This window comes from Aptenodytes forsteri, unplaced genomic scaffold (genome assembly GCF_000699145.1).
Source record: "Aptenodytes forsteri isolate BGI_AS27 unplaced genomic scaffold, ASM69914v1 Scaffold88, whole genome shotgun sequence".
Taxonomy (NCBI): Eukaryota; Metazoa; Chordata; class Aves; order Sphenisciformes; family Spheniscidae; genus Aptenodytes; species Aptenodytes forsteri.
This window is the reverse complement of record NW_008795948.1, coordinates 3196980-3214422: the sequence shown is the minus strand read 5'-3', so window position 1 is coordinate 3214422 and position 17443 is coordinate 3196980. Positions and strand designations below refer to the sequence as shown.

Sequence of the window (17443 nt, the reverse complement as noted above, 5' to 3'; positions counted from 1 at the left end):
TAACCTATATTGCCATGCAGGATGGAAGGCAGTGGGAATGGATTGCAAAGTGAAAGAAATTGTCCCAAAGACTCAGCACTCTTCTCAATACCTGGGATCTTATGAGTTAAAAACTGAGGAACTTTGAAGCCAAAGCACTTCAGTGAGGTCTGAGAAATCTAATAATCCACAAAATCTATACCTTAACACAGTAGCACAGGACAGATAGTGAAGACTAGATCTCACCTGGCTATCCAAGGAGAACAGACCCAAAAGATTGGAGAACACGTCCCAGTATTTGTAATTCATAGTGCAGCAGATGCTGGTTGCATGTACATCAAAGAGCTCTGGTCTCCACCTACCTATGCCATAAATCTATATATGCTAATTCACTCACAGGCTGCAATTAGAAGAAAACACAGTTTCTTTACTGGAGAACCTGGAGCACTGGAAAGATAAAGTTCATGGTATGCATCCTGCAAGTTGTGGGGACACAAACTGCACCAAGTCTTGAGATCTTGGTCATCAACAATCCTCCAAATTTATGCCAGTTTGCCTTTTGCCCTCACACCAGTGTATGCAGAATGAGCCCTCGGACACGTGTGATAAAGCGGTGCCCTTATTGCTTGGTTCTCTTCCTTTTTTTAGCTTACTCTTTGGAAATTTAAAACCAGGAAGAAAAGTTGTAAAAGCAGAAGGGGTAAAACCCAGAGGAGCTCACAGTCCCTCTCTGGGACACAAGGAGAACAAAGTATTAACTCTGCCCACTGTATGACAACCTATACACAGTGCATGCGTCTGGGGAACTGTGACTGACAGTCTTCTGTGAAGGGCCGTGTTTGAAAATTTGTTCTGTATGGTAACCTCTGCATTTCTGTAGCTTCATATTTGAACAGATGCCAATTCACAGGACAGGATCAAGGTTCTTTATATTCTTAAGTGTGCATTTGTTTTTTGTTAGGCTGAAGGGTATGCCTAGTATTGTTCAGGACTTGAAAAAATACACTATCTACCTAGTTTAAAAGTATGCATCCTAAGAAACATACACAAGGTGGAAATAATCTGGGAAACGTACAAAAAATGTTGACTTCTTTCATATAGTAGTAAGGTTAGAAATGTAGCCTTTGAGAAGCAAGGCTTAATTAGCACAGGCCTCCTGAAAACAGTAGGTCTTCAAGAAGAGTGAATCAGATGAAAGAGCAGAACATTTCATACTTACTCAATGCCATTGCAAACACAGAAAGGTTGAAAATGGCAAAAAGCAGAAGAAACTTCATGCAACCTCTTCTCTGTTGGAAAGGTGGAATCAGACCCTCTGCTCGCACGCCCTGGTGCGGTGTCACAGCCATGCAGGCTGGACTCTCCTCCAGCCAAAGAGCTGACCCCCAATTAATACATAGAAGGTTCTGACTTTGCTTACATGACCACTGCTAATTTTATAGCTATAATAATCAATTTTTAGAAACGACTGACTCACTTCAGCTGACAGGTTACGTATGATTAATATGCAACATAATAAAACAATGTTTAATAGTTTAATGCCTTTAAGTGCAATGCAAAATTGTTTAATGATACAAATTAAAACTGCTGCAAAATCTCTGTAACTATACACTTTTAAAATTTAAATTATATGACTTTGATCATTTGAGGTCTAATGCTGAAAGATACTGAACACCTCTTAAAAGTTTCGTGCTTGACTTCAACTTCTAAATAATTAGTATACTTTGAGGACAGTTTCATATTCCACAAGCACGGAGGCAGACCTTGGCAACCAGTAATGTTATGAAACAAACTCATTTAAAGAATAAACTCTACAGAAAAACAAAATATCAATAACAAATCCAAACATTAAAGTAGAAGCCTGAATCCTAAAAAGTATAAGGCTGAATCCTAAAATTTATCTAAACAATATTTAGCATTGCATCAATAATAAAAATAATAGATTAGGCAAAACTATAATACTTCCTCTGAAGTATGCTAAGGCTACAGTGTACAAACTGAGTTTGAAATTAATTGACAACAATGTAGTTATTTTTAATGCATTTAGGCATCCAGTTTTGTTTACCTGTTGTGCTCCAAAATTCTAAATATAAATTAAGGTGGAGACTCTTCATTTCCAAAGCACTCTTTTTCTAAGTCTGTGGAACATGACATTTAATACGTGATGCAAACCAAGCAGCTGCCTTCTACTCACAAATTATAAAATAAGCTGAACACAACAGTTAAGCACTTGCTGATACAGTTCAAATAGTGTCTTTCTAATGCCAGATTAGAAGTATTTTTACACAAGCACTTCACAAAATATTTAACATTGAAGTCTAAACAACCATCTAACTCAAATATATTTGTCATGTTCCCAAAGGGTTAATATTGTCTTGCTTCATTTCTTACATGTAGTAATTTAGCTCTGAACAAAAGCAGCTCCCTGCTGGTTACCTTGGCTAAAGGAAACACAATGAACTGGTAAAAACCAGTTTTATCTCACTGCTGTTGCCTAGGGCTACAGACAAAATGAAGTAAAAAAATTCACATGCAGAGTATTAGGTGCTTATGAAAGATCCAGCAGCGCTGTTGCCTAGTGATTCAGCGAGGAATCAGCATAGGCCAATGAGGTGTATGGGTACTGAATAACATCCCCGATGACTGCTTTACATCTCCTGCAATTCTGTCATACACCCCCATGATTTCCCAGTGGTAAGAATCACTTTCAAGGGAACCTGTCAGGAAAAAAATTAAAGAAAATTTAAACAAACACACACATCACATATAGCAAGATTACTATTTTTGCTTTTCCTTTTGGATGTTGATACTGCTCTAGATTACGTGCCTATCCAATATGAAATGTTCTTCATATCTATTAATACTTAATTTTCACTACAATTTTGATTAAAATACCTTAACAGTTAAGACTAACCTTCAGTTTTGAAATTGCAAATACATGTTACTGAATTGCAAGGAATATGCTAAACCAAAATTAATCTTATTACGCTTTTCAAAAGAGCTACATAATCAGAGTGTTTATAATCAGCAAGTTTGTCAGTAATGCATAAAGATACTAGGGCTTTTTTTACCATCCACTTTTCCAGTTCTAGGGTATTTTTGTTGTTGCTTTGGTTTTATTTCAGTTTGTTTTGCAGTTACTGGTGCTCTGTTACACAGTAGATTTTCTGACATGAAAGCTGCCTCATTAGCAAGGATTATATTTTGGAAAAGAAGCTACTTCAAAGATAAAGCATCCTTTTCCTCAAAGAAGAAAAAGAAATCTCTCCCCATTAAGACTATATGTGTGCTCTACTTTAGTGACATTTTTCCTCCATATTAAAAAATAATATTCATATTAACAGAGCACATAATATGTATTTAGTTGAAGCAAGTGTGCTGAAGGAGAGCAGGAGCATTTCACAAAAATCTTTTCATCTTCAACATCTCTAATCCTAAAAGACATATTCTTACTGTATAGAAGCGTAAACAACAAGAACAAAAATACAGATTTTTTCTAAAGGATCACTCTCAATTTCTTCTCTGAGATCAAGCTGTCGGTACTTTATGTTTTCTATCTGGACCCTGCCATCGATCCATTTGTGATGCTTCAGAGGAAGATGAAGTATCTTCATGATGCATGTAGTCTCATGTGCAGTAGGAGTAAAAGTATGTGATGACTCCTACAGTAATTTGCTCAAGAAAAGGAGACCAAAACAGAGGTAATAAAATATGTATCTCAAAATACTTCTACTGCCTATTAAAAAGTCCTAATCTTTGAAAACCCCAGACAACTGCCTATTGTCCAAGAATGTGTTTCTTTTCACCTATTAAAATGTAGTTGTCATTTAACAGAGAATTGCTGTTCTCATAGGAATGACATATTGAATCCATTTGCTAATGCATTGAGATGAATTTGTCAGTGTGTGACAGTAGACACCTTAGACGGAGGTGAAACAAACTGTGTTCTAAGACGGTGTGTCCCATTTTGTCCATAGGACATTAAAACCTTCTGCCAGTTAGTGGTTAGTCTGAAATATATAACACTAAAATTATATTCTGCCCATGTAACTATGAACGCTCTCATTACCCATGTAAACATTTGTCTTTCTTAGAAACCTATTAAATTGCTCATATTTTATTTCATGGCAGTGACTTCCTCAGGCAAAGTATGAACGATGTTGGTTATGACAAAGTCGCCAAAAAGAGTCTCCTAAAACTATCAAGGAAGGACTATAGTGTTGTTATTCACTTTATATACCATCAGTAATACCATATTTGATTATTTTAATGTACCTTACAGCAGCATGAGTGCCAGGTGTCTAATACTGTCACTAAAAATATTTAGATGTAGTATACCTTGAAAAACAGTCTTGCTTTTTTTTCAAGGAATTTGTAACAAAAGACGCTACGCAAGCACAGGTGTACAATGTAAGCAACCTATAGAAATGCAGTTTATAAAGCTTGGGAGTGTCACTGCAAGAAATGTATAATCCCAGTATGGCCAAAAGGTCTCACTTGACCAAATCTGGTAAACAGGAGTGCAAGTTCTTACAAGGGTTAAGTGAATAGCGAGGGGGGGTTCCAGCGTGGGAAGGAGAAAGAATAATTTAGATCTCAGATACCCTTCATTCTCTCCTCTCAGCTTTTGTGGGAAAGATGGGCTCCATAAGGACCCAGAAATATGGAACTGCAAGACCTCCAGAGAAAGCCTCACAAAGTGGCTGAGATGCTGAAATAGATATAGATCTGGAGGAAGAAATACAAGCTAGAACTGATCTAGTAGTTTTTCAACCGTTTCCATTAGTGCAAGTCTGTATGTTGTAACCATTTCTGAAATAAATAGAATAAACTTTTTTCTGTCCCCAAATCTTATTTAGTAATACTGCTGAATGAGTGACCTGGCAACACCAAGTACTCCATTTCTCAGGAAACTGGAAACCCTCGGACTGTTGCTCACTTAATTCATTTAGGGATTCCCAGGAGCTATAGTCCTTTATTAAGCAACAAAAGCTGAGCAGTAGGCTAGGGTGAAGGGTATCAGTCTTGCAGAGAGAAAAATATAATTCTTTTATAAAATAATTACAATTAGGTCCCATACATAGATAGATACAATAGCTGTGTAGCTATCTACTCAGTTTTTACAGATGATGTTCTGGTAGATGGTGTCCTATACTTTAAACAATGACCAATGATTTTGTCTGCTTTATATGTTAGGCCCCCACACGGAAATGTTAAAAAGACCAATATTCTAAGTGAAAATTACTGAAGAAAGATCTTTTGCAATAATTTTTCAGCAGTAATGAATGCCTGGCACACTTAGAAAGCCTATTAAAGGCACATATTTCTCACTCTACCACACCCAACAGAAATTTCATGGCAATGAATGAAATCGATTTTGAAATTACCATACTGCATTGCTAAGACAAAGAATAGATGACAATCATACTGTCCAAAAAGGAGGTTGAGTTTCTTTCAGTTATTTTCCTTTAGAATTTTTATAGTAATTTAAAAAAGCAATTACCTGCAAATATGAAACTGAAACTATTGAAGTGAAAGGCAAAATAGTTGTCTCTAGATTCTTAAGACGATGACGATAACATACAAAGCTAAGCATGCCTGGGATGGTAATGGAAATTCAGAATTGTCTCTACCTTTAGTGGCACTTCCAAGGCTGTAGTTTGCTGCAGGGACTCCATTGTTCTTTTTACCAGTGCTGAAAGGTAAATTTGAAAACCTACAGCTTTGTTTTCCATGTTAGAATTATTATATAGAAAAAAAAAATCACATGCTTTATATTCTGTTATATAGTACCTGCATTTCTACATAAAACAAATTTAACCATTTACAATTTTTTCAGATTTTTTTTAAAGTTAAATTTTATCTCTTGTGGAAGGTTCAATTCCTTATTTTAAATTGAATTTTAGGGTGAAATTTGGAGAATTATTTAACTTATATAGCCCATAAATACAGAAGTACAGCACTAGTATATTTTATATAGAGGTACAGCATGTCTGAGTGCTGTATTAGCTTTCAAGTTCAGTACTCTTAATTATATGTTTGGTAACATTTTATATATTTTAATTTTTCTGTGCAGCCATAAAACTCAATTAAAAAAAAAAAAAAAAAATACTAGAAGTCTGAACTGTCTAAAATATCTTATTCTTCAGAGTAAAAATACCAGGGCCAAATTTTACAAAAAATCTTCCCTGTGGGATAGTGAAGCTATCAAGAATCTAAACAATTAAACTTCAGTATGATTTATGTAACTTAACAACTCATCATGTCATAACACTATGCTCACTATTACTGTGAAAATGCATCTATAATTATTCCAAATCAATCATTTGGGACCAGATTTGTCATCTTTGGTCATGCCAATTAGTGTTTTGCTTGACAAAGATTGCTGCTGCAACGCAATATGGTTCTAATAAAAATCAAAGAGAGATTCAATGGATAAACAGCTTTCAAAAAAGAAGTAACTTTTGGCTAGTGAAAATGAAATAGGAATACCAGGCAGCCCTAGAACAAAAGTTATTGAGCAACCTTCATTGCTCTGACAGGATGGCTGACTAAATAATATATGTCATCACGTGCCTTCCTTACAGAATTGAGAAATATCAGGGTATGCAATACGTGGTGATAACTGCTAGACCAAAAACCACATGATTACTTAGAAGCTTTCTTTGAAGTTATCCCTTGATGCACATCATGGTTCTTTTGCAGCTGATGTTAGATGCAAAGGCGCGACAAGAACTCTAAGAAGCTGTGTATGGTTGTTGCTCTGGCTGCTGCCGAAACCTTTTCCAATGGTGCCAGCAATGAAGAGTAGTATGTAATGTTTTGTGTCACATCTGTGACACTGAGGCTGGCTTGACAATAATGATGAGGATAACTAGCTTCTGCCTGAACAGAAGTGGAGTGCTCAGACTATGCAGGCTCGCTCAGACTTGCGTGCTAATGAACTGTCATAAGATTTTCCATGAAGTCCGAATTATGCAGTAACTCAAAAGATCAGTGGCTGAAGTGCCAAGGCTGAGGAAACAGACATTTGTTGACACATCCATGTACAGCTACACCTATATATTTGCTTCATGTTAGATTTGAGGTAGTTTATGGTCCAGTATAGGATGTAGAATCATTTTTGGAGAGCAGAAACAAACATGACAACCACAGATTGCGAAAGGGGAAGTGCTGGCCTAAATAATTAGCCATTTAAAATCTAGTCCAAGTCAACATGACTATTAATAGAGAAGCATTGGACTGCCTCCATCTTAAGAAGTCCACTCTGAATTTGAACAAGCTGCCAGCTCGGGGAGGTCAGCAATGCAGCAGATGTCGGGGCTCTCCGACCAGGTGGCATGCCTTCAGAAGGCTAAGTGGATTGCCAGTCAGTCCCTGGGTAAACATTTTTTCCATCAGTAAGCTCCCTACCAGGTTACGACTGCACACAGCTTTTGTGAGAGCATAACATCTGGATTCTGCACTTCTCATGCAGAATCACTCAGCATGTTCCACCAAAGCACTTAAGAACAATCCAAGGGCACACTCAACTCTGTGCAACTTAACATTTTTTGAGCTGTTAGACAAATAAGCAGCAATAGAGCATCGGGGGAACGGGAGGAATAGGTCTTTTTGACAAAAAGAGCTCCAGTGGACAACAAAAGAGGGAGCATGAGTCAGCAGCATCGATTCATGAGTTGAAAGATGTGAGTGGTATGATAAAGGGTGCTGTCTGCGTATGCACTGAGTTAGACCAGTTTTCCCCTAGTTCTCCAGATCTCTGAATTTGACTAGTTCTCTCCCATATAACTGCTATCCCCAAAAGGGGATTCATGATGGCAGCGATGACTGCAACACCTTTCTCTGTTGGTTCATACAGTTTTTGCTTTAAGGCATCTGGCACGATCAGAATTCTGCTGCATCCTTAACTGCTCTTAATTTTAGAAAGCACAGATTAAAGTGGCCACATCAGTGAACAAACCTAATGGTTCCTCATTCACTTTGACAACCCATTAAAAACCTCTCCATGGGTTTGCTCCATTTTCTTCAATGTTGTTTTTCTGTCAGTTCGGCTCCCTGTTCTCTTTCTCATGTCACACTGACTTCTCCGTCTCTTCCCAGAGTTTAGTGGGTGGCGTAGTAAAACCATTCATTTCAAGCAATCTGAAGTTGGTTTGCCTGCATTTCAGCCATTTGAAATTATACCTTTGAAAGTATCCAAAAGATTTGCCTACATCTACTTTACAACAGATTTTGAATGAAATAATAAATATATAATGGTAACAGAAATATCAAGAAAAAGTAGCTGGATTACCATTCCTGTTCAGTAGTCTGCTAAGACAGTAAACAGTGAAGAAGGAAGCATTTAAACTAAATGACAATCTTTGCACAAAAATAAATAGGTAAACTGGCTGGAATACATTTAGGCTGGAAATTTAAAGTTCTAGATTTTGGAGAGATGAAACTCTGGAACAGTCTCCCAGTGGGAGTAATTTTTCATATGGAGATGATCATTTATAAAAGAGACCATACAGAATGGTGGTATGCAATCACAGGAGAGGTCCCCTTTAGTCTAATGTCTCTAATACCTGATTCTCCCGCTACTCTCTCAAATCTCCTTGAAAACTCTCCTCTTTCTCAAGGCTCAAAATAAACAATCCAGGTATACAAAACTGTATTTTCTTTAACTCATATGGAGCGTGGTCACTAACAAAAGTGACCACAATGTTTAAATAGATCTGTCTCTACAACTCTTAATCTTCTGTTTCTTTTCTAAGATTTAGATTGGAGGCTTTTGGGGTAATGATTATTTCTGTTCAGAATCTAGTATATCTAGGGCACATAAATTATTAATTTTAAAATGTTCCTTTGCAGCCAGCCATATACTGCAATGGCATCTGTAAAATGCTGTTCTCCCAACCTTTGCAACTTATCTCTCAAAACCCATAGTCAGCAATTACGGGATTTGTTGATTATGCTCATCCTGGAATGTTTTGCAAGTGCTAAGTATGTCATGTTAAAATATTATGTATTAAAAAAAAATGATGACAGCGAAGTGACGAGATCATAGAGGAACTGAAATTTTAACATATATTCTAACATATATTAGATTTTCTTGATACTGGCCAGAATAAATACGCTTATTGTGAATAGGAGCAAAGAAAAGACATGCATGCCTGCTGTGGAACAAAAGCTTATTTGTCCCTATCGAACTGAAGACATTTTTCAAGCTCATTCACCTATGAAATTATGATTCCAGAAACATGTCAAAGCTGGCCAGACATATGATCTATGGAATAGGGATTTTTACAAATTGAAAGCTTTCTGGAAGCATCTTTAGTTTATGCATCAGTGTTTTCCAAGTTAGAAAAAGGCAGCTCAGACCAGAAAACGTCACTACCTTGTGATGACCAGTTCATTCTTTTGTTCTTCTGTTACTTGAGTTCCCTTTTGAACATGTGCACTTTTTTATGCAGCTGCCTTAGTAGCCATTAAGTGGGAAATTGTAGCAGAATAAAATGAAATTTCATGGAATTTGTACATGAGCCAAAAATTTGTATTGACAGATTTTAAAAAAATCTAAGATATTGTTCTTTAGGTAGTAATAATCTTAATTGATCTTAATATCAAAATAAATAGGCTTAGTTTATTCTGACTTTTTTTTCTTAGGCTGGTCCTTTTGGTGTTCTTACATTTAAAGTAAGTATTTCAGCTGAAATATTTTATACCTGGCAAAATATCAGAAAAATTGTTTAAAACTGTATGTTTTACATGTAACAAATATAAGAACAGATGCAGAAATTAACTTCTTTAATTCTACCAGTAATGTATGATTATAATTGAGTTCTAAAAAAACCACCTTTAAAAATTGCCCTAATGCACTGTGATATTGAACGGTCCAACACAAAGTACTGGAATACACATATTTCTACAAAAATCTGTTATTTCAAGTAGCAAGTGTCTTTCATTTAATTATGCTTCTCACTAATGGATGCAATTAAGCAAGCATAGTGACAAGGAACAATCCACAGTAATCACTAGTGGCAAAGTTCACCTTTCAAATCCACCAGGTATATATGGAATACACATCAGAAGCCAGATCTTACAGTTGTATATATGGGTATACCTGTGCTGTAAAAAAAAATTATTCTGCATTTCTTCACCCCAAAGGGTGTTCCCACCTTTAGTAGTAATGTATTCAGAATAATCAAAGGGTAAAGAGGCATTTCAAACAGAGCATGGAGAGGTAGTCTCAGAAATAGTCTCCACAAAATGAAAAATTGGGTTCTGCAATTCCTGAATGCTCTTCCAGAGTCCCTAGACAGACTCACAGTTTGACTTGGGGACAGTCTGTCTACCTGATTACACAGACTTCAGAACGCAGAGATGCTGAGCCCTCTCAGATCCAAGAACCCAGTTTTTGGCATTCCCAAAATATCATCTTCCTTTCTGCTTCCTGGGCTGCTGGAGAGCTCAGGATGTGAGGAAGCCAGACCGGCAAGCTGGCTAAAAACCAGGCAGATTATTGACGGTAAAGCTGACAGTCTTCTGCCAAAACCAAACCAATTTCTGCCAAATGTTTTGATTTGATCATTCCAGGCACCCTCCAATAGAAAATGAGGATTTTTTAAAAGATCCTTTGCCGTCTTTTTTTTTGCCCTAAACAGAGAATTGAGGCAAATAATACACCGAATCTTTGTTGAAAATTACACAATTCAGAGTAGTACATGCTTTATTGTATTTCAAAGTATGTCAAAGCTTGGACACTCAAAGCCTTGTTATAAATAAATCATGTTTTGCCTTGTTCATTCAGAGTGAACCGTATGCATACTATAAAACTGTGGGTGATGGATTCTGTATGAAGAAGGTATTCTTCCACAATACAGAAAACACCTAACTTAAGTTACATGCGGTATTTTGTGAGGAAGTATATATTAGAAAAAAAAGAACATCTTATTGTTTGCCTCTTGTTTATCACATTCAAAAGATTCAAAATCATCTGTTGGGCACAGATTATTAGGTGCACTATAAATTGGATTTCTGTATACTGAAAAGTACTGAAAATTCTTAGTGTGGCCTATGAAGTCCTAAGCAGGAATAGAGAAAGCACCAGCATTATGATTGCCTTGTGGCAATTCTCAGCCTTCACTCAGAAGTCTTAGAAGCAAATAGACATTTTAATGTTATAAAACAATACAAAAGAAATGCTTCCATAAAGGAAAGGCTGCTGAGAAGGCTTATGTTCTGCACTATGATCTAATTGAAATAATACTATTTACCTTTATGTTCTCTAATTTATAAATCTTAAAAGTATTTTAAGATTTCATATCCATTCTGCAAATAAGAAAACTGAGACACATATATTTGCTGTTGCTTTCCTGAAAAAAGTAGATCAGAAGCATGACTGGAATCAGAATGCAAACACACTGAATAGTAGGCCAGTGCTTCTTGGATCACACTAAATGCAGGAGACTAACACAGCACTGAACTGTAGCCTATTAAAGCCATCAAGCACTGCTTTTTAGCTTTAAGTCCACGTCTTTCCCTTTACTGAGCTTTGTGACTGTACAGCTGAGATTTCTCTCTGGATCACTAAGCTGCAGGCTGGAATCTGCAAGACAGCAGATTCTGTAATTTAAAGTTTCTGAATGGACAAAAGCTCATTAGATATGTAAAGACAAAGCTGACAGCTAAAGAATATCGGCAAATAAAAGTAAGAAGAGTAAGGACTTTAAAAAAGAGAGAAAACTTTGGGTAAAGGTATGAAAACCGTATTTGGACTTCCAAAGCACTAAAGTGAATTAGGAGTACACATCCTACTGACACTCCTCCTTTGGTTTAAAACTCACATACCTAATTTGTTACCTCAGTTAGCAGCTCCTGAAATACTTGGAAGAGATTAGGAGAAAAGAGTCTTCCTATCTAGTTTCATCTGAAAGGAATCTAGGTCAACTGCTCTCAGACTGCTCCGTGATGTGAACCAAAACTGTTCACACCATAGACTGGGGACAATAGGGAGATCTGCTTCATCATCATACCCCTGACTGGAAGTTACATGCTGATGCAGATGCACCCTTTCTCTGCCTAGTCAGATCAAGGAAAAACCTCGTTAACGACACTGAAGGAAGAGCCAGCTTCAGTCACTTTTAAGCCAACTTGGATTAGTTCGTTTACCAGTAGCAGAACTATTCGCAAAACACAGAATCACAGAATGGTTGAGGTTGGAAGGGACCTCTGGAGGTCATCTGGTCCAACCCCGCTGCTCAAACAGGGCTGTTTAGAACCAGTTGCCCAGGACTGTGTCCAGACAGCTTTTGAGTATCTCCAAGGACGGAGACTCCACAGCCTCTCTGGGCAACCTGTGCCAGTGCTCGGTCACACTCACAGTAAAAAAGTGTTTCCTGATGTTCAGAGGGAACCTCCTGTGTTTCAGTTTGTGCCCATTGCCTCTGGTCCTGTCACTGGGCACCACTGGAAAGAGCCTGGCTCCGTCCTTTATGCTCCCTCCCTTCAGGTATGTATATACATTAGTAGGATCCTCCTGAGCCTTCTCTTCTCCAGGCTGAACAGTCCCAGCTCTCTCAGCCTTTCCTCATAGGAGAAATGCTCCAGTCCCTTCATCATCTTTGTGGCCCTTCGTTGGACTCTCTCCAGTATGTCCACATCTCTCTCGTACTGGGGAGCCCAGAACTGGATGCAGTACTTCAGGTGTGGTCTCACCAGTGATGAATAAAGGGGAAGGAAATGAATGAATGAAGAAATGAAGAAGGAAACGAATGTCTTAGGTTGGTCTTTAGTGTCAAGGAAAAGACATTTTTTCACTCCTCTTCTGTTCTGAGGTAAGTGAGTATACCTGAAAGTGACTGTCTTGCAGAATTTTCTTTTTTTCTTTGCCTCTTAGGGAAAAGTAGAGACAAATCTAAAAATCAGTCTTCAATCAGAAGAATGAAACAAACTTCCATCTTGAGCACTCCAGCTTGGCAGCTTATGTTAAGTGCAGTGACAATTTCCAAGGTATCTCAGACTTCTAGACTGCACAGGTCCATTTCCTAAAGGTCATTTTAGCAATTTCAATTACATGGTGATAGCTTTGAAGCAGAACAAGGAATTTACAGGTATGTTTGTTCTGCACACTGCAGCTAGACGTGGAGATATGCGAACTAGTGGTGTGTAGAGCAGACACATCTTGAGCATTTGAACTGGACTCTTTTTGTGTTTTCAGAAAAAAGCCTTTAGTCATCATGCTTATATAGCAGGATACTTTACTATTATTATTCATACAATGGCTAGAGGTTTTTTCCATTATGCTGGAAAGGTATTGATTTTGCTGAATTTACTACAAATTAATACTAGTAACAGAGATCAGAATTTGATCCGATGAGGGCAGAATCTGTGATTTTCTGTATGTATAAGCAACCATGAATAATTTTTATCTTTTGGGTAAAATATTAGTTTTATACTTAATGCAAATTGATGTAAAATAAGATAATAAAAATCCTTCTATGCTGCCTTACAGATCTCATTCAATATACTATACTTTCTAACTCTGAAACTACGGCACTTTTAGACACTGGTCTTTTCTGAGTAGATACTGCAATCTCTGATAAATTGTATGGTGTTTTTTTAATTTAAACCAGATTTAAACTCCTGTATTTAGAGGTCAAATGTTAATATATTAACCTAATTCATTACAATGCCCCTAATATTTTGAACTTAAATATTTCCCTGGTTCTTTGATTTGATTAGATGGAGGTTTAATGTTCTCATTATGAACTAATACTCACAAGAGGGATCAGTGATGAAATTAGACTAATAAAGAAAATTGTACTGTTTAAATGAACGCAACACAGGAAGGTGAAATTAATTTTTTCTTAGATGCTTAGGTTATAATGGAAGATATTCTTGTATTGGTTCATTTAAAATATTTGTGACATTATGTTAATTGTTTTAGCCAAAGGTATTGTTGAGCTTCAAACCAGACCAAAGGTTGTGAATAAATGTTTGGTGCCTACAGGAATAAATCCACTACTTACTGGAGAAGAGACCCGACAGCCTCCTATGTGCCCTCGTTTGCTAGCTAAATTTGTACCAGATGCTGAGACAAACTCTGGCTTAGGAAATAATGTCTGGAAGTAAGCCAGATGAGAGGATAAAAATGTAGGCAGGAACTTTTACTAACCCTTAACCTTGAAAGTTCCATCATAAAGTTCTCTTAATATAAAAAAGCAGTAAATTATCTTAGAAATTACAGTACATTGTCTTCTTACATTAAGAATTTCATGCTGCTTTATGTAACAGGCCCCAATCATAAGTATTTAGGAAGTTACTTTCCAAGCCATTCTTTTTAAGCTGGTTTATTTCCTTCTAAAACCCTTTGAAACCTTGGAGAAAGTATTATTATTTAGCTTTGCAGGATTCACATATTGGATGAGGGAATCTTGATAGGAAAACTAAATACAAATAAGCGTGTTGATGAACTCCAGATGAGGAGTATATCACATTTTATCTACATAAGAGCCTTTGGTGGAAAACATTCAGAAAAATCTGCTTAGTATACATTTTCTTAATCATGAGAATCAATGTGCTGCTTCTTGTTACATTAATTCTTCATCCTCTGAGAAATCACAGGTTATAGGGAGAAAAAAGGGGGTGGGGGAGAAAGAGCAAGAGAGATTCTATTTACCTGCAAATTCCTGGATTTGAGAATCTTCTACTTCAAACAACAACTCGTCATGAATCTGGGCAATTAACCTGAAAAATTTCAGAGGCTTTCAATAACATATGCAAGAAATTTCTAACAGTGCTTTCCATTCATATCATCAACTAATTGTCACATGCACAATGGATATGTTAAAGTGAAAATAAACATCCTAAGAAAATGAAAAAATCATTAATGGAGTTAAAAGGATTGCCACTCCACATATTCTGAAAACATAAAAGCCGTGGTCGTAAACCCAAGCTGTGCTCACTAGCTTATAAATGTCATTTGGGGATTTGATGATGTGACAAGTTATTACTTAAAACCAACGTAATTTGCAGAAAATTGCAAGAAATTATAGAGACAGGCTATGTTTTGTTAATATAGCTTGTTTTTTCAAGTTGAGCTGGAATAAATGTGGTTGCAAATGGGCAGTTTCACTAATGCAAATTAGGTCAATACTAAGAGTACTTGGCTCAGTGGTATAGCAATATTAACTCCTAGTTGGCCAGTGACTTGAGTCCTTTCCAGGAAATAACCTTTTCACTTAAGTGCAAAGTAGGTGTCCTCACGCCGACAAACAAGTGGGTTGAAGAATGCAAATGTAGGCATAGATACACAATCTGATCTGTTGCCTCTGCTACGAGGACAGTTGCCTTCATAAGGACAGAGTGTACAGCTGAAAGCAGTAACACCTTGAAAGCCATGCAACTACACGTACCTGAGCTCTTCAGTTAGAGCTGTTTTGTAATGAATTTATACTGCTGCTTTGATTTTCTCTTTGTCTGTATTAGTTCTATATTGATAAGTCTCTTGCATATGGACTGTAACTTAGTTGTTCAGTGCTTACAGGAATAGCACCCTAAATTGTTGGTTTGGGTGCAAAAGTACTTTCACAATGGAAATAATAAATGTATTTGATTGAATCAAGTCCACGGCAGAATAGATATAATCTAGCACATATAATAACTGAGTGTAGTTCTCACTCAAGGAGGAAAAATACTGCATATCTGATTAGCCTGTGTTCCTACTAGGTTTATTTTATTACTTCTTTAATTATTGTAGCTGGGTTGGTTTGGGTGCAAAAGTACTTTCACAATGGAAATAATAAATGTATTTGATTGAATCAAGTCCACGGCAGAATAGATATAATCTAGCACATATAATAACTGAGTGTAGTTCTCACTCAAGGAGGAAAAATACTGCATATCTGATTAGCCTGTGTTCCTACTAGGTTTATTTTATTACTTCTTTAATTATTGTAGCTGGGAGTCTAAGTCATGAAACTGCTCCACCTATTTCCAAATTGCTTTGCAATTTATATATTACATTTAAATTAAATGCCCATTGTAGACTTTTCTTAATACCTAGCAGTTATGCAAGTAAATAATTCTTTACAAATGGCTGAAACATCAGTATGGTTACTACTTATAACTTTTCACAGCTTTCAGGAAAATATCCTAAGATATTTTCACACTGTCTTAAATTACAATGTGACATTGACTAACAGTGTGGTGAGCTCTAATAATAGATCTTAAATTATTAGTCACTTGCAACACAGTCAGAAGCAGAGTGAAACAGATTAACGTATTTCTAATAGGAAATTGGGACACAGGATACAAAAAGAAATAGATGAAAAGATCAGGATCGTCTGTAGCAAGAGAACACAGTTACATGAAAAGTTATAATTTCCAATGCAAGTAAATTAATTAAAGCAAGAGATTCCTCATAATCGTTGAAATGACATGCAAAAAGGTATAAATCAGAAAGAATTGTGAACATTAAATATGAATATACTGTGAAACAATGGAAAAAGTGAAAATAATTGCATTGATTAAACCAGAGCAATAAAAATGTGATAGACTGGTTATTATTTGTACCAGAGTAGTGTCTCATGTCTTCAGTCAGGATTAGAGCACCATATATTCTGAATATTTGGCACGGAGAAGTCCTTTCTTAGAAGAACTTACAATATACATCAAAAATTTTATCATAAATTTATCAGGATTTAGGAATGGAGAAAAAAGAACTGGATTTCCAAAACCACTCAGCATTGGATCAACTGATCACTTCACCTCCATGCTAAAAGTAAAACCAAGTTCAGGAGGAGCAGGGTTGGACCAGAGATCAGTGCTACCTTATGTGAGTCAGAAAACCTGTGGAAGCAATGTGAACTGAACTCAAAATCTCTGTCTGGACAGCACAATAGACTTGACACAACCCTACATGCTCCAGTTCATCTACTGAAACCAGCACAGCTATTTTAGCGTGGTTCTCCAGCTGGGCTAAAGGACCCTGTTTCTCAATGCTTATCATCCTGAATAGCACACCCTATCAGCTTGGTTATATTGTCAGTTAACTGAGAAACTGCACAGAGTTGCAGAATTACATCTACCCCGTCTTAAACATCTAGTGATTAATTTGAAGTTCGGGATAATATTCTGTCTGCTAAAATATGGAACTAGAAGTTAGCATTGCTGGTTCTTTTCCTAGCTCTGCTACTCTCCTGCTAAGCAATGCACATTCAATTAGGAAATGGGAATAATATTTATCTCGGAGATGTGAGATCTAAGAAAAAAGTATTTCTAACACACTTCTATTTTCGAATGAAAGATATTACGTAAGTTTTAATTAACGCTAAACATGATTTCCTAGCTTGATGCCAAGAAGTGGAATAGTATACACTATTTCCTCCTTAATTTCCATCAAACAAGCTAGATTTTTTTTTTATATCTTATCTCTTTTTCTTATCCATCTCACATCAACTTAATGGGTTCTACTCTT

The 17443-nt window shown here is 36.6% G+C and overlaps 1 protein-coding gene across 1 annotated transcript in view; it reads right to left on the bottom strand.

Moving 5' to 3' along the window:
• Positions 1 to 2627: 2627 nt before the first annotated feature.
• POLN (DNA polymerase nu) overlaps positions 2628 to 17443 on the bottom strand; it is a 103984-nt gene continuing 89168 nt past the window's right edge. Inside the window, exons 23-25 of the mRNA XM_019473678.1 lie at positions 14645 to 14712; positions 5613 to 5674; positions 2628 to 2696 (exon numbers count right to left, since the gene is read on the bottom strand). Of these exons, the coding sequence (XP_019329223.1) occupies positions 2628 to 2696; positions 5613 to 5674; positions 14645 to 14712 (199 nt within the window). The remainder of the gene's footprint in view (positions 2697 to 5612; positions 5675 to 14644; positions 14713 to 17443) is intronic.